The sequence below is a fragment of the Montipora foliosa genome, chromosome 2 (genome assembly GCF_036669935.1).
Source record: "Montipora foliosa isolate CH-2021 chromosome 2, ASM3666993v2, whole genome shotgun sequence".
In the NCBI taxonomy this organism is placed as follows: Eukaryota; Metazoa; Cnidaria; class Anthozoa; order Scleractinia; family Acroporidae; genus Montipora; species Montipora foliosa.
In genome coordinates this window covers 62,013,584-62,036,083 of record NC_090870.1, presented here as the reverse complement: position 1 = coordinate 62,036,083, position 22,500 = coordinate 62,013,584, and the positions used below count along the sequence as shown (strand labels likewise).

The 22,500-nt window shown below is 41.0% G+C and overlaps 2 protein-coding genes across 2 annotated transcripts in view; one reads left to right on the top strand and one right to left on the bottom strand.

Moving 5' to 3' along the window:
- LOC137984753 (actin-related protein 5-like) overlaps window positions 1–6,951 on the top strand; it is a 27,539-nt gene extending 20,588 nt beyond the window's left edge. The window contains exons 19-21 of the mRNA XM_068832018.1: window positions 3,052–3,169; window positions 4,820–4,931; window positions 5,357–6,951. Coding sequence (XP_068688119.1) covers window positions 3,052–3,169; window positions 4,820–4,931; window positions 5,357–5,526 — 400 coding nt within the window. The 3' untranslated portion in view covers window positions 5,527–6,951. The remainder of the gene's footprint in view (window positions 1–3,051; window positions 3,170–4,819; window positions 4,932–5,356) is intronic.
- A 226-nt stretch (window positions 6,952–7,177) lies between these two features.
- LOC137984758 (protein SCAI-like) lies at window positions 7,178–20,251 on the bottom strand. Its single transcript, XM_068832030.1, has 17 exons — window positions 20,105–20,251; window positions 19,613–19,682; window positions 19,491–19,516; window positions 17,184–17,270; window positions 16,879–16,977; window positions 15,925–16,120; window positions 14,945–15,016; window positions 13,466–13,546; window positions 13,058–13,183; window positions 12,593–12,706; window positions 12,030–12,108; window positions 11,860–11,956; window positions 11,446–11,527; window positions 9,979–10,051; window positions 9,107–9,283; window positions 8,897–8,997; window positions 7,178–7,704 (listed from the first exon to the last, which is right to left on the bottom strand). Exons 1-17 carry the CDS (start codon window positions 20,227–20,229, stop codon window positions 7,555–7,557), a joined length of 1,755 nt encoding a protein of 584 aa, XP_068688131.1. The 5' UTR covers window positions 20,230–20,251; the 3' UTR covers window positions 7,178–7,554.
- Window positions 20,252–22,500: the final 2,249 nt, after the last annotated feature.

Below are 22,500 nucleotides of genomic sequence, written 5' to 3'. Positions count from 1 at the left end.
TTTCGTTCACGCATTTAAGAAAAGGATCGCTTATTAAAGGCCAGAACACTTTGTAGAATTCTATAGGAATTCCGTCATTCCCAGGAGTTTTGTTGGTTTGAAAGCTTTCGAGGATATTGTAACATTCCTCAGCTGAAATTTTGTCTTCGCAGGTCAACTTTTGTTCTTCGGTTAATTGAGGTATATTCAAATTCTCTAGAAACTTTACAATGTTCTGACGGTTTTCCGCATCACTATTTGAACTTTTGTATAACTCTCGATAAAAACGTTTTTGTTCTTGAAGAATGTCATAGGGATCTGTCTTTACGACGCCGCTTATTACTAGTTTCCTTATATGCTTTTTTACATGATTTCTTTTTTCTAAGTTTAGGAAGTATTTGGTACTTTTCTCGCCGTGTTCATGCCATCGTGCTCGGGCACGGATTATTATTCCGTTGACTTTTTCATCATAAAATGATTCGAGCTTATCCTTAGCCGCATTTAAATTGTCGCCATTCGAATCATTGGGGTTCGTTTCGAAAACCTGTTTCGCTTCAGTATATTCTTTTTCAAGTTTTGATCCTCTTTCGTTTCTCTCCTTTGCCTTCTTTTTGGAATATTTTATAGCATGAGCTCTTATGTTATATTTTATCCAGTCCCAAATGTTACGGTGGTCTGAAAGTTCTTTTCGGCCTTCCGTGATCCAAATTGGTACCATTTTTGTAAGGTCATCAATGTACTCATCATCCTCCAATATGGAGGTGTTCATCTTCCAGAACCCAGGACCCTTAGCCTCTTTGTCCACGTTCCCAAATTCTAAATAGATAGCAGAATGGTCAGTTCTGATGGCGGGGATTATATTTGTGGCTTTGACCCAGTCGTGTAAATTGTTAGAGATCAACCAATAATCCAGGCGACAAAATATCGGCGGAAATTGTTGACTCCAGGTAAAACTTTTAGTTTGTGGGTTTTTAACTCTCCATATATCTACAAGATCTAATTGACTTTGGACATCATTGATGGAATTTATCACAGATTTCCTAGGTGTCATTATGCCACCTTTTTTGTCCAGTATAGGATTCAGAGGACAATTGAAATCACCTCCAATCACAATATTTTCTTCTGAATCTAAATTTTCGGTCTGCAGCTTAGTTAACACATTTTTGAGGAATTTAATGATGTCTTCGTCTTTGTTTGGTGCATAAATGTTTACAAGAACATACATTTTATCTTTGATAGTGGCTTTAAGAACGATATACCTCCCCGATGTATCTACAATCTGAGAGTGAATAACGCAGTCAAGACCTTTTTTGATCAAGATTGCAACACCTCGAGAGTTTGAGCTCCCATGGGAGCAAATAAGTTCTGCACCCCATTCGTTTTTCCATTTTAAGTGTGTTGACAATGTCGAATGAGTTTCTTGCAGGAATATTATATCCGAGTTTCGTTTCCGACACCACGTGAAAATTGTTCGCCTTTTTCTGAAACTGCTTAGTCCCCTCGCATTGAGAGATAGTAGATTAAGAGAATGATCGGTCATTGTAGCTGAATCGGGGGAGTGATATTATAGAAGAAGTCATATAAAACGAAAATGAAAACGATGGTATAGCAGAGTGCAAGAAAGTATAATGCACATAAACCGATAATATTCGCCTAAAACAAATTATTAATCTACAAAAAAACATACAGTAACGTATGAAGTAAGAAGTTTCCGGAGCATTCACATTTCTAATTAAACAAGAAGGGTTAAGTAGTTTAACACTTATTACACACATAAACCTTAAACTAAATTAAACTATAGATGTGCTGTCGCGCTGTGACCGCTTTGGCTTTGGTGAGAGCAAAATTCCCCTTCAGCAAATTGTTAATCCAAATTAATTGGTTAAAAAGCAGCTGCTGAAACAATGGCATGCATCATTGAACCAAGAAGGTAAAAGAATATTTGTGAATCAACTTCTGCTTGAGGAGAAACGAGAAAGCAGAGCGGGGAGCTATCAAAGTCTAGCTATGCTGGGCAATTTGTTTTAGGTATGCATTTGTAATTTGCCAACCGTTGTCGCATTCAAAGCCTTTCGAAAATTGCCCAGTAGCAAGGCTCCCTGCCTGTAGTCTTGGTTTTAGAGATTCTTTGATCCTTCTTGTTTTGCTTTGACACTTGGCTGTCATCATGGAAGTAAATAAAAAGAAGGGATAACATTTTTCCTTATCGCCGAGTATTCTAGAGCCTTCTCACTTATATTTTTGTTGAGCGAGTCAATGCTTTAACTGGCCTTCATTTTCGTGGTGTTTCCAGTTGCGTTCAAAGTTTCTTTATGTGTGTGCTGAATTGCTTATAGTGATAGCCTGCTTGCAGGCGGTAATTTGTGTTTTCAAGCGGGTCAGCATTACATGCATTCCACCGAAACCACTTTTCCTTTTCGCGTGAAATTACATAAAGTAAACTCATTTCTCACTTAGAATGCCATTTAAGAGGATACCAAAGGCCATTTCTGAATTTTGAAGGTGATTTAAGATGATCCCCGCTTACAAAGAAAACTAAGGAAGTGATAGAGGCCGAACCTGTAACTTTCAGTTTATACGCCATCGCTGATCTCCGCTAAACCACAGATGCACGTGGATGTTCGAACTTAATTTTAATTTTTATATTATGGAAGCATTCTTAACACTAATTAGAAACTTAACCCTTTTGAAATCAGTGCTTAGGCCTAAATGCAGGCTGTGGTAAGCACTAAAACGACTTTATTTTCTGAAAGGAATGCCAGTTCCATATCTCAATCCGAAATTTAATGATGGGGAATATTCCATAATGTAAGGCGTAGGGAAGTGTCGCGTCTGGTTTTGGTGGATGCATCTAATGATAACCTTTTCAAGCGCACGATTTTGTCGCCATATTGGACGGGTGGAAGATCTGGGACGAGTGACAAAGCCCCCCCCCACCCGTCGTTTTGTCACCCGGCCCAGACCTATCCCATGCGCATCCAATGTGGCCTCTTCACGGCAACAACAACATCTACATTCTGCGAGCAAGCTACTTACAGTGGTTGAAAATGATGATTGACTATTTTCTTTTAGAGTTCCCGAAGTAGTGTATCAGCCCTCTATGCTGGGTATTGAACAAGCTGGTATCGCAGAAACGGTAGAATTTATTCTCAACCACTTCCCAGCTGAATTACAAACAGCATTAGTGCAGGTACTAACAGAACATACGTATAGTTTTTGCATTAGCATTTTCATTTACTCTGTTTGCACATTGTTTCCTGATCGCTGCGGTCAGATGCTGCGACGCATAGTGATTGATTCAAAAATCTGGCGCGATGTCCTCAACCAATCAGAGATAAAGCCAAACTACATGTGATTGGCAGTACGTGTTTTCCCACGCTGAAATATTTGCTTGGCGTTTCGATTGGTCTATTTAATTATTCCGATCGGTTTGGATCGTTGCATTCCTCGGGAAATGAAACAGGGAGTTTTAGCAAGAGCAACAGCAAAGTCGTCGAAAACGCCACTTATAAAATGACTAAGCGGCTATCGCAAGTATTTCGGATGACTCCATTTTATTGTCGTTAAACGATACGGGCGAACTATCATTCGACTGAATTGGTACAAACGGTTTAAAAAGATATTGTTGTATGCTTAGGTTGTCGTCAAATCCAGAAATTTGGTCATTCGATGTTGTTGTTTTGTGGAGCACGTTGTAACAAACTCGTCAAAGAAATACAGTGAAATGTGTGCCGCACATGCAGCACGATTCTTTTTCTTTATTTTTTTTTTTCAACTAATAATATTCTTGCTTTGTGGCGTTGTCGCTGCTGCAGCCTGTTAGCCCTTTATGTAATGGAAGACCATCCAGTGAGGGATAACTTCAAAGGCTGCTTAGTTTGCAAGAAAAATATTTTGACAGCTAAAACCAACAAACAAACCAACTTACTCTACTAATAATCCTTGGTTTAGAGCGAGTTTCAATCGAGTGTCATAAAACCAAAACCAAAGTAATTACTTTGGCCAATCCAAAATGACGGGGACAATTCAGTAAACCACTCAAAACTCGAAGTAATTACACGTAGCCGTCACAAAGCGCGGGAAAATGTGGTTTTGGTTTCACTTCTCATTGGTTGAAAAAATGGTGCGAGAACTTTGAACCAATCACTGAGTGAAGTAATTGAAAACCAAAGCAATTCGCTAATTACTTATGACAATCCGTTGAAAACCGCTCTATCAAATCACAGATTTGATTTGAGTAGAGGGGCAAACCGGAGTACCCGGAGAAAAACCTTCTCGGATCAGCGGCCCGTTTCTCGTAAGTCCCGAAACTTTATGGGCATTTTCGAGTGTCACAATTCCCTTTGTATTTCAAGAACGGAGAGGATTTAAGTCGTCAAACTTGACAGACGTGTTTCGTTTAGTTAACTTGAAAACATGTGAAAAGAGCGGCTTTTGAAAACAAGCGGTTAGCAATTTCATAAATGGCTTTTCGGGCCCGAAAAGTTTTCGGGACTTTCGAGAAACGGGCCCCAGAGTAGAGAACCAACAAACTCAACCCCCGCTTGGCTCCAAATCTGGGAATCGAACCCAGAACACATTTTGTGGGAGGCGAGTGCTCTCACCACTTCCAATAAGGGCGAAACTAAACTAGATCGGGCTGAAAGCGTACATAAGGCGTCTGTTGAAGACGTTGTACGATTCATGTATAATCCAGAGCACGGCAACACAAACCATGAGATGTAATTAGCAAGGGCTCATTCTGGATGAGGGAGTAAACCCCAACCGGACTATCCGGACGGAAATCCTTGAGTAAGGTTGAAATCGACTGAAACCCAGTATCCGTGTTTCTTGTTTGTAGAATGTTTTCGTGACGGGAGGAAACACGAAATTTCCAAACTTTCAAGTACGCTTAGAGAGGGAGCTGTTAGCCATTCGACCATTTCAGTCTACATTTAAAGTTATCACAGCAGGTTGGTGAACTTTAAGACAACAGTACAACAAAATCAGAATTCGCTGAGAACTACTAATGTCGATTTAGATATTTTCGTTCTCAAAATTTAAGGCAACTTTCTGGAATTCTCGCAATGTTGGGTTGGGTTGGCTGGTAACGTAGCTCTGTTCCTGATTTTCTCAGTACTATTTTATTATCTCATTATTTAAGCTTGGATTTGGTAATCATCGCAGATCTTCGGGCGGCCAACGGCCATAGCCTAGCAATAGCGAATCGAGGAGAACAAAAACCTCGCAATGGCTCTCACAGAGCTCTTTGTGGTTCGACGGTTGATTGCCAAATTATCAACACGCTGGCCAGTCCTTCTATTGCGCGTTTCGATCGTAAATCAGCTGTAGTTGTTGTTTACAGTTTTGTTTTTTGCTTTCCTTGTTACTTCTTCAGCTAACCCTGCGCTTGACGCGTGGTTTGGAGCTCGCAAGTGGGCGAGGGCACTGAGCACCAATCTTAAGTCAGTCAGTGTTACCAGGGAGGAGTATGACGAAAAAGGAGGAGAATACCTCAAAGAACACTTTGCCTCAAATCTTTATGTACCTACCCCTCCCCTGTCATGACAGTGAAAGTCCAGCTAGAGTCTACAGTCAAAAGATGTGGGAGTTGATCGCAGAGAAAAGTACTAAAAGAACAAATTTTTAAGCTAGGGCGACGAGGAGACTTGAAGCCAAACTGCCATTTCCTAACGAAGTAGTAAATTGCATGCAGCGTACAGCCAGCGTTGCTACGAAGGAAGGAATGAAGATTGCATTGGATAGGAACACTTTCTTAAAACGTTCTACCGCCATCAGTGGAGAAGAGTGACGTAAATAAGATTGTCTGAAATGACACTCACTGTAGCAAGTTTTTTTTTTTTTTTTACCAATTCTTCCGCCATCATCGAGGAGAGACTACGATTCAACCTGCATCAATAAACCACAAGTTACGATAATATGGAAGCAGGCTCACCTTTTGCGTACCTCCCTTCTTAAGTCTTAGCTACAACTTTATCCCGCTGATTCGAAGTCTTGCGGTTGATCTGGTTTGAGCATAAAATAGAAGCTGGTGCGCGTGGACAGGGTTTCGAGATGCAAATTAACCGCAACCATATTCTCGTTCCAGTCCAACTGTACAGAGAAGACGAGAAAGAGTCCAGCTTTCAATTAGTCCTGGCGCTTCTTCAACTGGATCTAAGATAAACCTTGACATTCGTTTACTTTACATCTATTGACCGAAGTGGAGGTGGCTAGTGGTGGATATTTACCGAGCCGAGAAGCGGGGAAGTAAATATCCACCACTAACCACCAACATTGAGGTGAATAGTTGTTTTAGTGTATACTAAAACAGTGAGATAATATAGCGCAAAAAGATGATTTTAAGTCACTCATTTATGGCTGCAGCGATTGCAATATTTTCGTGCGCAAATCCCGCGCGAGTTGCTCGGAGGTGAATAGGGAAGATATCGTTGACGTCATTAATGTGTCAACCAGAGCACCATTGGCTGTGGAAAAGAAAGGTCTTTTGTTCCTGTGGTTGGTAAACTGGAATAACAAAACAATGTTTGTAAATAGATATCTTCCCTCAGGAGCTCATCAAGAGGAGCCTCTATCTCCTCTAATTCCTTGAGTCAACCCTTTTCCGAGTAAATTTATTTTTAGGAACAGGTTTTTCCCGCGAAAAGTATCATAATTCCATTGACGCTGAGATAGCTCTGTTTTTTGATTGGCTTTTATAACAGAGAGCGTGCTGAATCTCCCAAGGGAGGTGTTCTATAAATAAATCTACTCGGGAAAGGGTTGACTCCGAGGCAAAGTATAGGAGATAGAGGCTCCCCTTAATGAGCTCCTGCTTCCCTATATTCCAAGTTTGAGTAGCCAATACGAGCGCACCTTCAAAAATATGCACTGTTATTATATTCTAAATCATCTGATCGAGGTTAGCTCTCCTAAGTTCATATGCATTACTGTAAATAACAGAAAATAGGTATTAAATGGCTCTTAAGAGTTGATGGTGAGTTTCACATCATTTAAAGCGAGAAAAACAAGTGCAGGTGCATAATTGGAAACATGATAAAATCAAATCGATCAGTTTTTTTTCTGTTAGGCGGGTGTGGAGTTGAAGGCTACATTTATCTCCATTTTATGAAATGCCAGCAAAGGAAAAAGAAAAATACATGGAAACTCCACTTGAAAAATATCATGATTTATATTTGCGGACCCAAACTAGACATAAAAAAACTATATCAAATTTTAATGCACAAAACTTGACCAGTTACATTCTCATTTAATACACTGAAAAGTTTGCTTTGCTAGAAGAACTTCGGCTTCTTCTGCAGAGCAAATGTATGTCATTTGTGCTCAGAAAATTAACACTGGTTTGCGATATTTGTTCTTAATTTATAAAAATATTTGTCATCACAAATACGTCATAACAGAAGTCCAGCTTCAAGATGAATTCCTTCCAACCTTACATAAACGCAACAGAGATTGGTAACTCAATGACTATCCGAAGACCGACAATACTCTTCCTCTTTCAGCGGCATTGTGGTACAGTGAGGTAGCACTTGCTTTCCTGAACCAGCAGTACGTTTACGCCTGCGCAGTGGCTGTTTAATCCATTGGAGGTCCTTCTCCAATCTCATAAAAAAGACTTCGAACATCCAACATGGAAGCTAGTTCAAGAACTTGCTTTTCAAGACTTCCATTAAGTAGTATTTCTGCCGGCAGCTTGGGAAAGCTCTTTGGATAGTAGTCTGATCCCTTTAGAAAACAACCAAAAAAAAAACGCAAGGTACTGTCAGTTACCTTGCGACTAAATCTCACGCCTCTCTCTTAATTAATCGAATCAAGCGCATAAGGAAACTACGACAGCTTTTGATTTACGGGACAAGGGTCCGTGCAACATTTTTTAGCAAGACTTTCGTTGTTTATGTAAATTAAACTTGTGAAACTACTTTAAATCACGCAAGCAAACCATTTCAGAAAGCCAAGAAGATTTATTTGTTTTTTAGATTTTTACGCATGCTAATCATTCGTTGCAGTTGAATGTTTCTCTTGACTTCAACTAGTTTCCTTTCCCGCGTGCCTTATTATCTCAGAGATATAGTAGATATCTCACTAACCGGTACTGAAAGTTACGGATCCTCGTTTTTCCTGTTGGGTTTTGGCCTTCGCGCTGGGGCGATAGATCAGTGGAAAGAAAGACTCGGTCCGTAACTTACAGTATGGACCTTGAACTCGGTTAGTAAGAGGTAATTTATAGTTTACTGCGCTTAGCACCATCGCATTTTAATGCACAAACAAAAGAGAGATTATTTGCTTCAAAATATAGTTCAATTTCGGAAAGATATAAGGCGTGACTCGTCGAATGCTCGCCGTTCAATTTAGGGAAGATACGCGGCTGGTGATGTCCCTACGCTATCACTGGCCTAGAGCTTTATGTGCTTGGTTTATAGTGGAAGTCTAAGAAGCTAGCAAGCTACAGTTCAAAGGTAATCCACTTACGTATCAGAAAGTAACAATTCAAGTGAAACCGAACATGCTTAAAACCTCAACTGAACAAGACAATCCCGTTTGTGGTTGGAGCTGGATCTGGAGCTGGATCTGAAGCTGGAGCATGCGCAAGTCGATCCAATGGACCACTGAACCGCGCCACATCAAGTAGACTCTCACAACCAGGTTTAAATAATATCAACTACAGCCTTTTATACACTCTGATGCAGAGGTGCATGGATGGCGTAGTGGTGAGAGCACTCGCTTCCCACGAATGCGGCCCGACTCTGCGTCATATGTGGGTTGAGTTTGTTGGTACTCCGGTTTCAACTCTCCTCAAAAGCCAACATTTTACTTGATTTGCGTTAATTGTTAATTTCAGCTTACAGTGTTCCCAATAAGTGCTCCGACTAGACACTTAAATAAAGTTCCTTTCCTTTCCTTGCTGATGACAACATACCTTAAATGCTCGATGAAGATGCACGGTGTAAAAACAAAAAATAAAACGAAGAATCATCAGTCGAAGAAACTCGTCATCAAGAAGCTGAAAAAAGGCAAGATCTGTTGAAAGAATTGAAAAGGTTTGATCACATCAAGTAAAGGCTTCGGACACAAGCATATCGCATATCTCCAGAATGTCCCATACCCCCTACCCCCCTCTGGAACTTACCGACACATCGGGACCAATCGTAAAATATTCGTAGACAGTCATTCATTATGCGTCGGACTTGCCGTTGACAGCTATCCCACAAATCACTGCGGAGGTCAGCAATGTTGCAGACGTAACAGAAGGCCACAAGCGGACTGACGAGAAACAACGTCAATAAGCTCCCTTTTCGATTTTGCTCTGCACGAACAAAAGAAAAAAAAATTAAAAACGCAAGATTCGAGAGACGTTTTAGGCATAAAGCACAAATAAGCGATGCGTATCCTGAGACGGTGGTCTAGTAAATGCAGTGCAAAACTTATCGATCCCAGGATCGTTGACTGGAGTCCTCGCTCTCTCACAGTGCTGTTTCCTCAGCTTGGCTAAGAAACTTTCCTCCACACTATCTTTCTACCCAGGTATACATTGGTTCCGACGACATACTGTCACGGGGTGAGGGAAGAGAGGAAAAGCCATGCGATGGATTAGCATCCCATCAAATGGGGAATAACAATACTCCTACTGAAACCGGACCGTGTGATCCCCAGAGACTCGTGAGCCACTAACAACTAAGTGATGAAAGGCTACCTGTAGCCTGTAATCTAAGGAAACAACCTAAGTAAGTACTTTAACAAAACTGACATCAAAGGCTTCTAGAATGTCCCGATTGCAAGTTTCTGGATTTGTGAGACAACTCAATCAGCTCACATGGCCTACTTCCATCTTTCATAATGAAAAAAAACTACAACTAAAAATGGATATCTTTCAATATCATGGGTAGGACTAGGATTCATAGGGATTTCGTTGAGAAAACTAAAAAACCCTCGATCTAATTGATTGTTGAGCTACAAGTTAAATTTCGTTTAACTCTGTTTCCTGATACTTCTGGTATTTACCTTGCATTGTTGTCGGAGCCATAACTGGTGACATCAAACAAATTAGTGGTTGCCCGAACAAAGCTGGGAAATACTAAAATCAAAACACGCAATGTTTGCTAATTACAGATAAATACTCGCTTCTTAATGCAACAGAACGGCAAAGTTACAAAATTTGAATGGACCAGCTACTTGCTTTCTGCCAGGTTATCATCTATTTTTAAATTTCCCACCCAGGATATTGCTTCTCTGCGTTCTGACTGCGTCGGTCCTTCTATAAAATTCGAACACCTTCCGATCGTCTAGTTCAGAGTTTGCAAGTAATAACCCGGGTAAGTGGGGTAACCTGCCTGGGTGGGGTTGAAAAATAGTTCACGTTTACATGAAATCTTACCACCCCGGGGCTCCAGGGTGACCTTTCACGAGGCAACTGCGTGGTCGCCAAGTACGTAAACAGACAAAATGGCGGGTTAAGGACGCATTTGGGGGTTAATGCTCTTCTACACTCACTAGCTACTCTAGCTTCAACTTTTCAGTTCTGTAGCTTCTTCTTAACACTTTTATACTGCAACGCCTCCGCCAAAGGCAGTATATTGTGACAGGAGCCGACCCCGGGTTGACGGGTTACCCCGCCTTCAAGCGTTTTCATGGCAAAACGTCACCATGGCTGGGCGGGTTTCCGCACCTATCATGTATACACGAGGCTGAAAAAATAAGAGTTTATATGGGCAGGCGGGTTACCTCGCCTCCATGTAAACAGGCCCTAAATTTAATGAAACAATTATTCCATTCGCGCTCGTTGGATATGAGTTCAGCAACGACGACGACGCGTCAACAACAATCCGATAGATCCGATAGATGCATGAGTGGTCTACATAACATGGAAGAATATTTGAAATTACCATAACAAGACAGAGTACTGTGAAAACTTTCAGTGATAAGTAAGTCATGCGAATTCGAACGTAATCAAGCAATCAGTAAAACGTCCAACGCACGCCTTGGCTTTACAGCTCTCCGCAAAGGACACTGGATCCTTCGACCATCGATAAAGAACACGAAAGAAGAACGACAAGGCATCGGGTCCGTTCGCGTCAACACATTGTTGCATGTGAGAGCAACGCCCGGAACATGGAGTTAATGTACAAACAGCATAGTTACAGTGAGTGTACAACAGGTAGCCCACTCCAAAAACGTGACTTGAAAACCTTTAATTTGGTCATTTCACATTTGGTCATTTCACATTGTTCACATTGTTCTTTCCAAAAGTACATGAAAGAAATGAACTAAAATGGGTGCCGCACGTGCAGCATGATCATTCTCCTCGTTCAACCACTGATATATCGTTCCTAAAACTCCCCACCATCTCATATCGAACGCACGATCATGGAATAACTGTTATTGGGAAACCACATTTGATAATAGCAACAGGATGAAGCCGAAACCCCATATTTCTCTTGAAATCGGCAAGGAAAATCAATTTATGCTCACCATGAAAGCATTACTGTTGGAGCTATCAACTATCAACATAAGCGGCTTCCTGCTGAAGGGCACAAGATCCTCTGGGTAAAAACTAAAGCACACCAATCATTAGCTACAAAATCTGTGCACGCTTTTCACGTGCAAGGAAACGTGCAATTAGTTTCTCGCGCGCTACAAGTACTAAATTACATTTGGCGTGAATTTAACTTGACGTTTCCGATGCCAGATCGTAAACAGTTTCCTGGCTACCACTTCACTGCGCATGCCAGAAATTCTGGCGAAGATAGAGGTAAGCGTTCTTGCCCGGGCGCGAACATCTTCTTTTATACATGCTGGTCCGTATGCAACGTCATAATTTATCACTACTTCCCAAAAGCCCCTTCAGATGAACGTTGACATGAATACAGTACACATATCACACACCAGTGAACATCTTTCAAGTTAGCCCTTGCGCGCCGAGCATTTTCCTCGTTCCCAGCTTTTTTGTGTGACATGGAGACGCCTCCCATCTCATAAGGACCTGTAAAAAAGAGATACTTGTTAGAAGACCATCGTTTTTTAGTGCAGTATAATTGAGAGTGCCGTGCGCTCACCTTCGTCTACTGCCTTCGCGCTTCCGGGGCAGCCATCGCCAGAAATATACAGCAACATGACCCCATTGTTGGGAAGTTCCTGGAACCGAAACGAAAAAAAAAAACTCGAAGGTCAAATACCCATTCTATATAGAACTATTCTTGTTTTCTCTTTTATCCGTATTTTAGCTCCTTTCTTTAAAACAACAGTATCAAAGGAACTAGCATTCGTCGTGTTTTACAGCGGAAAAAAGTAAACTACGAAAAGAGGAACGATCATCAATGTTCAAAGCCTCTTCACATTTGATCTCGTGCCCAGATTCTTTGCCCCTTCTGCGCGCGCTTGAACGAAGACTGGGCACGATATTGATTCGCATTAAAAACTCGAGAAAAGGGATTGCGCGTGCGTAAAAGTCTCCGATTGGTTTTGACCTTGCAATTGGTTTGCAGTTACTTTAGTTGAAAGACACAAGAAAATACGTGAGCGTGTATCGTGGCGTGGGCCCTCGCTCTTTACGTAACTTTGTTATTAAATAGACTAGTTATGATAACAACAAAAAAGATAACACCATTCCAGCGCTAACCTTAACTCCGCAAGCCAGAAAGACGTACAACTGTGTTAAGGTTGGTTTGTAGAGAAGATATTTATGAGGATTGGGTCGCTTGGTAGACGAATGGACGATTTCGCCATTGCTCTCCTGAAAGAAAAAGATGTTTGTAAACTACACAGTACCCAGTAGGGCAATCAAGAGCGACCGTTTCGTGGATGTATGCAAACTTACCTAACAATTTTAGTGGAATCAGCTTTCCTGTAGCCCATTGTATTTTTCCCTTTCCTTTATGTTCTCCCCAGGAGACCCCCCACCCCCCATCCCCCCACTCCTTGTTTTCCCGATGATTCTCTCTTCAATTCATTTTTTTTTTCAATTTAAAGTAATCTAGTGGAGGCGCTTAGATTGTGAGGAGAAAATCTCTTGAAGACTGAACCTCACAACATCTTTCATTCTCCCCAGATCCCACAATCTAAACTTCTTGAACTCGAGCCTCACCCTGTAATCGAGGCTCTCAGAGACCTCTGTAGAAGTGACCAAGGTACGTGAAGGCGCCTCCTCAGGTTCTCTTTCGAGGGCCTGTAGCATCCGGAACATGTCCAACGTTAACTCGCTAAACTTCACCTTTGAAACAAAATACCCACTTTAGTTTCCAGTAGACTGTGAGAAGTCTCTCTCTTCTACTAATTTTCGTAACGCGCGACAAAGTTCGAGATGTGTAGCTGTAAGGTGCTGGAAACTCTGCTAACTGATTTGCATAATTCCCAGTTTGTGTCGCACCACCGAAAGAAAACGGCTGCTAGCAGTCTCAAGTTTTCCTCACAGATTCAAATTTAAATACCCTACGAATAGCCTGCCAGCCGAGGCGTCATAGTTTGCAAATAAAATTTGTGGTTTCGTGTGTACCTGCTTTTCACAAGTTCCCACAATGATGATTTCTTGAAGAGATAACGAAGTCGCGTTGGTAGGTCTTTGAGGCGGAATTTCCTGAATAACGAAAATGGAAGAAAAGATAATTTTACCATGATAGTAGACAGGGTTTATTTAACAATTATTCCATGAGCGCACGTTGGATATGAGATGGTAAATAGCCAACGAGGCGCGTAGCGCCGAGTTGGCTATAACCAGTCTCATATCCAACAAGCGCGAATGGAATAATTTTTTTACAGTGTATTAAATTCCTTTAAACTCCAAAAGTTTAAAAAGTACGAAATGCGAGCGAAAAAAGCGACCAAATCCGAGCGAAATCAAAAAAACCTGATGAGAACCGATGCGATGTCGTGTAACACCTTGTGGTCAGACAGACGCAGGCTCGTCACAAAAACATTTCTTACCTTTTCGCGTACTTCTAAACGTTGGAATTTAACCCAGCCCTCCAGAAAAACTTTTTTTTTGCTTTCTTCAGAGAGAAATTTCGCTTTCCGGCGAAAAAACTTTTAGCTTGGCAACACTTAGATCAATCATTTACCATATAAGGTCAAACCAAGGTATATGAGCTGATAACCGAGACTGAGTGAACCAATCAGAGCACGAGAATTGCATTACAACCAGGTATATTTTGAAAGTTACTGAAATCCTTTGAGTACAGACAGAGCACATCTTACACGTTTATATATATATATATCTCATCGAAATTATCTACCCTTCTACCGCAGAAAGAGGAATCGACCGAATTTGTCTGCAAAAGACTTTTTACTTTTTACCAATGAACCCGTAGCATCGTACTATTAGACATCCATTCTCGTCCCACGAATCACGGACTTCCGGCTCGTCTGCGAGCTTCTACGCAATCTCAGAAATTTGAAACAATTAGTAGCTGTTACTAAAATAGACCCCCACAGAGACTGCGCGTATTTCGGAACCAGCCAGAGGTTGCCCGAGGTCGTTATTCTTGGTGCTGACCGAAAGAATCGCGGCCTCTGGGGACGAGAATGACTAACATCATGAAGCTTAAGCAAGGACGACAACGACTTAATACGAGACTGTCATCTGAAAATATAACTTCACGTGGTTATGACTTTCCGGTAGTAAAACTGGTATGAATGGTGTAGAAATTTGGAGAGAGAAAATCGAAAGTTTATCGTCTCCACTCCAGATTTTCAGCGTCGTTTCACGTCGTTTTCAGTACAACAACGGAAAAGAAATGGACCAATGTTAAAACGGGGGTGCTGCATGTTCAAAGCCATTGTTTCTATTCATGAAACCTATTATTTTATGGCGTTCTCGTAATCGTCGTCTTTGTCCTCGCTTACGCTTACTATTAAGAAAACGTGAAGAACCTCATAGCATAAAAAAGTCTCTCCTTTTCACAAGCAGTTTCCAGAAGAATCGAGTTTGAATTGCCATTTGAAGCATACTTCTGTACAGTTTTTGAGTCTTGCTTACGTTTTCGCCGATCCTGTGTGAGAGAATGACGGGAACCACATCCGGGGCCATAACTGTCACAAGAGAGTCTGCCTACACACAGAAACAAGAACCATACAGATTCAGTGACAACAGCTAATATTTCTAGGCTCGAAGCTGTCATCTATGCAATTGTATTACATGTTGGAAGGGTATGTGTCTTTTAAAGAGACTCATAAAAGTATCTTCCATCCCCATTGATTAAAGGTTGAGATTAAATACCACAACGATTGAGGGAGTGCACACAGAGTAGTGGATATCGCTCTCGGACTGCTTTTCAGCGTTCTGGGTTCGAATCCCAGCTCGTGCATATTCCAAAGTTCCCTCAGCCTTCCATCCATTTGTGGTAGGTAAAATGAGTACCAGTGCCACTGGGGAGAAGTTGTGCATGCGAAGGGATTGAAGTAACGCCTACCCCTGCCGTAAGTTACGGTAGAAGCTAATGAAAAAGGAGCCTTCGGGTTGCCTACAATTTCGGGCGGCCTCTTGTCTTGTCCTGTCTTGATTAGCTAAACAAAATCCCGCACCGCACACTCAGACCAATCAATTTAGCCCGAGTATGTTGGGATTAGGTATCTACAAGACTTACGTTTCCCCACTTGAGCCCCAATTTTAACAAGAATTCGCCGTTCTTTTGTTTTCGCAACGTCAAAAACTCAACATAACTTCAGCTACGCTCGATATCTAGCCGTTTTTGGAGTGCGGTCAACATCGTCCTCCCAACAAACAGCTGGATCACTGGATCACTTCTTTGTTCAAGACGTAGCACCTGTCGCTATTGTATTTGTATTTTCAGCCAACTGTATTTGGTACTGAGCAGGCAGGCGACTTTCTGAGTGGTGGAAAATACAATTGGCTGGACCAGTGATCCAGTGATCCAGCCGTGATGTGCGCGGGGGAACGCGGGAGCACAAAACAGGTAATCAATTCGAGCCTAAACTTTAGCGGGAAAGGACCATTACCTCCATAAATGCTGTCACTTCACTAATTACCAGTCTCCACTCTTCATCGTCGTCCGCTTCATAGACGCTGACGTATTCCTCTAGATAGTGATGGAGTTCCTGTATCAGTTCTTTAACAAGATCAACCTTGTTAAGCAGAAGACAGACAACTATAAAGCGGGCATAGTAACGCAGCTTTTTCACCATCAAATCAGACCTTAAAAAATGGATAGAAAAAGTATTAAGGCAAAATTCAAAGACTATGAAAAAATTGGGTTGTAATGAAAGCATGATGTCATGTGGATATGAGATGAACCTATTTTTGCAATAGCAAATAGCTAAGTTTTACCCTTCACAATTTACATTCTTTGGAGAAAGGTGTGTGACATTTATAACCTTCCCACAGACTTCAATGAGAAAGAAATGCACGATACACCTTATTCCAAAATGGCCACTGATTTATGCGGATACAAATTGGCCCTTGCTGCCTCGTTCAAGATAAAATATTCTTTCGAATTTTAAGCTTAAGAACGAGGCATCAAGGGCTAATTTGAATAAAAACAAATGAATATTTAAATGGCTCCCACTTTGGAATAAGGTGTATGATACATGGCCCACAGTCTGTTCAGTAATAGATCTCAAAATATAGTAAGAACATCAGTGACACACTCGGCTATCACCTCACATGTCACTTTTTTTGTTCTCACCACAATTTTGATGTAATCTGTGATTTATTACTGAACAGATGCATGGCAAACATGGAATCTAAATGTATTTGTTATGCAGATCATATTAACTATGTGCAGATGTGATTAGAAAGGCAGCATTTTCTTTTGGTGAAACACTGGCCGGAGTTGATTGAATGGCAATTGAGCAATTGGCAGGAAATGAACCTGTGACCTCCAGCGTGATACTTGAATGCTCATCTAAATGGGCCAGCCCACCCACAATAAGAATCTTCACAGTGGTACTTACTTTTCCTCTTTGCTTGCTTGACTGTAGTATGCTCTGGATCGGATGGCAGAGTAAAAGGCGAATGATTCATGAAGATAATTAGCTTCACTTGTTCTAAGGCTAAGAAAGTCAATGAAAAGTCATCCATCTGATGCAAAATAATTGATCACAGTTAAAATTAGGTTAAACCCACTTTCTCGTAGATCATCATAGTTTTAACATGCACCTAGCTCTAAATATTTTTCTGTTTTGAATAAACTTTTGCGATGTCCCGATCCATTACCAGCAACATAACAAATCAATAACAGAACATATCATAATCTTACTAGTAGTGATAATACAATTGTCCAATTTTTGATGCAATTTCTCCTATTTGCCACCTTTTCAGGTTATATTTGGAATCCAGAATTGACCTGCCAGTAAGAAGTAACAAATTTAAAATATTAGTGGTTTGGGAAGATAACATGGGAAGAAGATGAATCCTTCATAAGACAAATATAATCCTCTACCATTGGTACATTGCTTTTAATAAATAATTAAATGTCATTTTTGACAATTGTAGCAATTTAAACTTACAGAACAGATCCTGGTTGGTCACTTTTGATTTGTGCCTGGCAAGATAGCAAGGCATGTGCTTGGGGGGCAATTAGGACCAAAAATTTGATAGCCTATTTCAGACCTATCTCAGCTGTTACACAGTTGGCTTAATAATTTGAGAAGGGCTTTGTTGAGGGTCTTATCGCCTAATAATGATGAAGAAGTTTCTTCCAAAAAAACATACTCAATTCAAGACTTGAGTGAACATTTACCATACCCTATTCACAACAAAATGGTCAAAATTGATACCGTATTTCAGATAAAAACTGCTAAAAAACTGTACCTTTTGGGACACTTTTATTATTATTATCATTATCATTATTATTATTATTATTATCATTATTATTATTATTATTATTATTAATACAAATATGCTAGAAGAAATCTTAAGTCCCAAATGCGGGGTACTTTCTCTAGGGTAATTCCAAAGAGGTACCCTCTTGGGTCATTGATTTTATCCTGCATTCTTAAGTCCTTAACCACCATTTTGAACAACCAGGGAAAGGAAAGAAATATCTGTGGTAAATGATGCTGAATCTCGTATGGACAACGATATCAATATAATGAATAACATTGGAGTCAACTCTGAGGAACTTTAGATATGCTAGCACAAGTATCCCTAAATGGTATGAATTTTATGTACTGAGCACAAAGGTCAACATTTTGCATTACACATGCTCACACTCCATTATCATACCCTGGGAGCAGTTGGTTTCTCCTATGCTTCCCAAGAGAGAAGCCACTGCAAGCAACCATTAGCCTCTTTGAGTGTGCCGCCGTCCAGCGCAAAGGACGAATAAATTAAATTTAAACCGGTAAAACAAGTTAATAAACTTGTTTTGGTGCTTGTGCGTGCTTTCAGCTATGTAACTGCAGCATTTAGACGAGCCTGCTGTGAAGTGATTTCCCGTGAAATAAGACAAATTGACGTCAAATACATCACGTGGGGTGTGACGTACTTCGCACATGCTCGATGGAAAATTAAAACGGTTGCTCGCAGTGGTTTCTCTCTCAGGAAGCATAGGAGAAACCAACTGCTCGCAGGGTACCATTATCACTGTACTTGAACTCAAATATATATTAATTCTCAAAGGGAAGGGAACTGTTTAATGCCCCTGATATAATGTTAAGTTTTTCATGAGTATTATACTTGGGGTAGGCAAAGTCAGCTACGAGCCTAGAATGCCCACCAGGCCGGCACTTATCTCCGGTTTCTGTAGCATGAAGCGACTAGGAGTATTTCTACTCCCCCCTGGATGGGATGCTAGTCCATCACAGGGTTACCCCCAGCATTTTTACCGTTACCCATTTATACACCTGGGTAGAGACTCACTGAGGCACCGTGAGAGTAAAGTGTCTTGCCCAAGAACACAACACAATGTCCCCAGCCAGGACCCGAACCCAGACCACTCAATCTGGAGTCAAACACACTGACCATGAGGCCACCGCGCCTCCCACATTGTCTCTTAGAGACACCTGAAAATTCATTGGAGTAGTCTCCATTATTTTTGTTTTTTTGGCCATGATTGTAATTTTATGATTTTGAATAGGGGGAAGTCATGATATTAGAGAGGAGGAGAAGGTTCCAAACTCCTCTTGATCAAGTGAGACCCAGGATTGATTTTCTTGATCATGACCTGGAACCACAAAAAGGTTAAGTTAATATTTTTGGTTCTCCAATCTGCTCTAAAAGGTTTTCCTCTGGATACTGGAGTTTTATCCCATCTCAACAATGAAGAACATTAATTTTGATTTCGTCTGCTTCAAGTTGATTTCAGACTCCCCACTTAGTGAGCATTTGGGAAGGGGCAGTTACCGTATTCAAGAACTTTCCATTCAACATGTTGCTACCAACGTCCTGCAAATTTTCCATTCTTCACTGTCTCCTCCCTGCATCCCCTTACAGATCCATTTCATCCTTCCTGCACACAAATGCAGTGTCTCCAATGCAACAATGCGTACAATGTGTACTCACGACGTCTAAATTTTAAGGTAAGTACGCTTTTTAATAATGGTAAATGTTCTCAAAACCTTACCTGTGTTTCTGCTGGAACTTCCAAAGCTAAGGAGAAAAAATGCAAACTGAGAGTCTGAGAAGGTTTTCAATCAAAAAGTATCAGGTAAGCAAGGGATAAAATAACAATAATTCCTTACTTACCCTGGTGTAAACGTCGAACGTTTTTCCAAAATGAGTCTGCCAATGTTTATGGCCAAACTGCGGCAAATCCCTGCAACAAGAAGCTTCAGTATTGTAAGTTGTCATACCTGCATCTGGCAATAGCGCTCACAAGTTGGTGGCAAAAAGTTTTACTATTGTCAAATAGGTAACACTCTTGAGTGTGCAAGCAACTTGACCATAAGAAATGGCCTTCACGGCACTAAATACTGTTCCATTACTATTTAGGATTTCACCTGGATTTCCACCCATTTATCGAAATTATCCCAAACGCGAAGAAGAACGATTGAATTGCGAAATACAATAATCCGACAACTGGGCCAAAAAATAGGTGGCCAAATGCTTAATAGAGAAGAGAGAAGTTTTGTTTCTCTTGAAACGATTCTCACGACGCAAGGAATGCAAAATCAACTGCAAAGAGAGAACAATAAAACTGTCCCGCATAAAAAAATTGCAGACAAAGAGAAACAAAACCTGAGCGCGTTGAAAAGCTGCCGTGATTTTTCCTGAAGTTGGCAAAATTCTACCACGATCTTCTTTTCTTCCACTTTGGACGAGGAATAATCATTGTTTACATCCTCCGCCATGTTTGTCAACATGTTCGAAAGCTCTGGGATGTCACGCAATGCTCTGTGGGGTGAGCGTTGCGTGACGCCCTAATAAGGGCTGCGAAGGAGACTAGGACTCGACTAGGACGGGTCGGTAGGCTCTGATTTCCAGCCACTGAAGCGCGGGCGCAGCAAACTTTCCAAGCTTTCCAGGCAGCCCAGACGTGAAAATTGTCTTTTTCTTGTTATTAATTAAAACAAAACCTTTATGTCAGGACAGGAGCGCATGACATGGGCTCCTGGTCAGGAAAGTAAGCGGTTTTAAGATTTTTTTTTCGGTATGAAAACTTTTTTGAAAAACCTTGAAACAAATTTGATAGCAAACGTCTAGCAAACATCGTTTTCTCCGGTTTAAGGACGTTCGCGCGAAAATCCTCCCACATTGAAATTTGTTTCATTTCTCGTCTGAAGTTAGATCATAAATTACTTATTCCAAAAATGAAAAAAAAAAAAGGGGCGAGGTCACCGCCTTTGTTTCGGAGACAAAGGCAAGGGAAAATGTCCTAATTAATATTTCGACAGATGGGTCATCATAACGAGATGTAGCCTCATCTACTCATCCGTCGAAAATCATAAAAATAATATGTTTAAGTGAAGGTTTCTGTGCATGGAAATAGAGGAGTGGGATTTTTAGATTATTGCATGCCGCATTGCATGCCGCTAGGGATATCGTAAACAGTAGAGTTAATCCTCAACGAGCGTTTTCGCAGGCGCTACCCGTTGTACAACCACTTCCGGAACTCGGGACACAAGGAAAGAAAAATTGTGATCTTTTTCATTTCATCATATTTTGTAGATTGTAAGAAGAGCAAGTGATTCATGTCTTTAAAAATAGGGCTCGCCGATGATGTAAAATATCGATGTGATGTCACGATTTTGCGAGACCTGTCGGGGAAGGACTGGAACCCAAGACAGGATCAATCGATGAAGGTTTTTGCAAAAAAAAACTTTCTCGAGCATAGCAACGAAGTTTCAAGCAGTCGTTATCTTTATTTGGTTGGTGTTTTGTAACTTATCTCTCCATTGCCGTCATGCTCATCTTCTGGGGTGTGGTTTTTATGAAATATGATCTCTGGCTGTTTCCTCATGGGTCCGCACTATTCAAGTGGATTAGCAAGAGAAGATAATTCTGCTCTATTTTCATGAAAGTAGGGGAAAAGAACTCGATTGGCGACCCTTTCTAGCCTCCCGGTCCTTTCTTTTTACGTTTCATGATGAATTGGAAATAAATATGCCATTCTTTAGCCGACCTGGAAATTTTTCCCTGGCGTTAGATCGTAACTAATGCTTGAAGTAATGCGTGACATAGGACAGTCGCGTTATCAGCGCAGTAAATTTTGCGCACAAACAAGTAGCGCGAACGTCCTTAAAGTAATTCAGTCCTCTGTACGAGCAGCGGGTCCTTTAGCACACATGGCCCCGCAAGTTGAAAAGTCTTAAATTGAACTATACGATTAAGTTTCCCGCACACATTTTCAAAGATTTTAAGTGCAAAAATCATCGGTCCAGAATAACAATTTAATGATTTTATGCATGGAACAATTTATATATAGAAACCTGCCCAACAAAGCGAGCAACTGGAAATTATTTAACTGTTGACCTGACGGCGTTGAACTCCTTTTACACAAGCACAAAAATATTCCATTTTCGAATTCTCACGTCTGGAATGGATCTAGCATGAAATGGAGGCTACAGCGGGCAAATCTTTTCCCACACAAATTAATTAGCCAAGATTAGCCTCCATTTCATGCTAGATCCAGTCCAGCCGTGAGAATTCGAAAATGGTCTAATGGCACGGCACTCCACTGAAAAGTGGCACGGTACCAATAAGTGCTCCGCACCCCTATAATTTCTAGCACGGGTTCCTAATATGCATTCTGTTTGTTCTGTTTACACACGAAAAATTAACCGCACTGTGCATGAGAAATATTGCTACGGTACCGAGATTTCGGAGTGCGGTGCCAGATTTTTGTGCTATTGGCCGTATTTATACTAGAGGACGTCTAAGACTTCCAGACGCATTAACCGTCTAGCTGTAAGTGCGACTTATATAAATACAGGACGCACTGAACTTCGACGGCTAGAAATCAAATTCATAATTTCCTTCAAAAGATACTGGGATTTAATCACAAAAGAGACTGTGCGCTTCATTGCTAAGTGCGTCCCAGTTTATTGCGTCTCGTCTTTATACTAGACCGCTTAGACGTCTGTTTAGTGCACCTTATTTCCAGTATTTATACTAGTCGTCTAAGACGTCCTCTA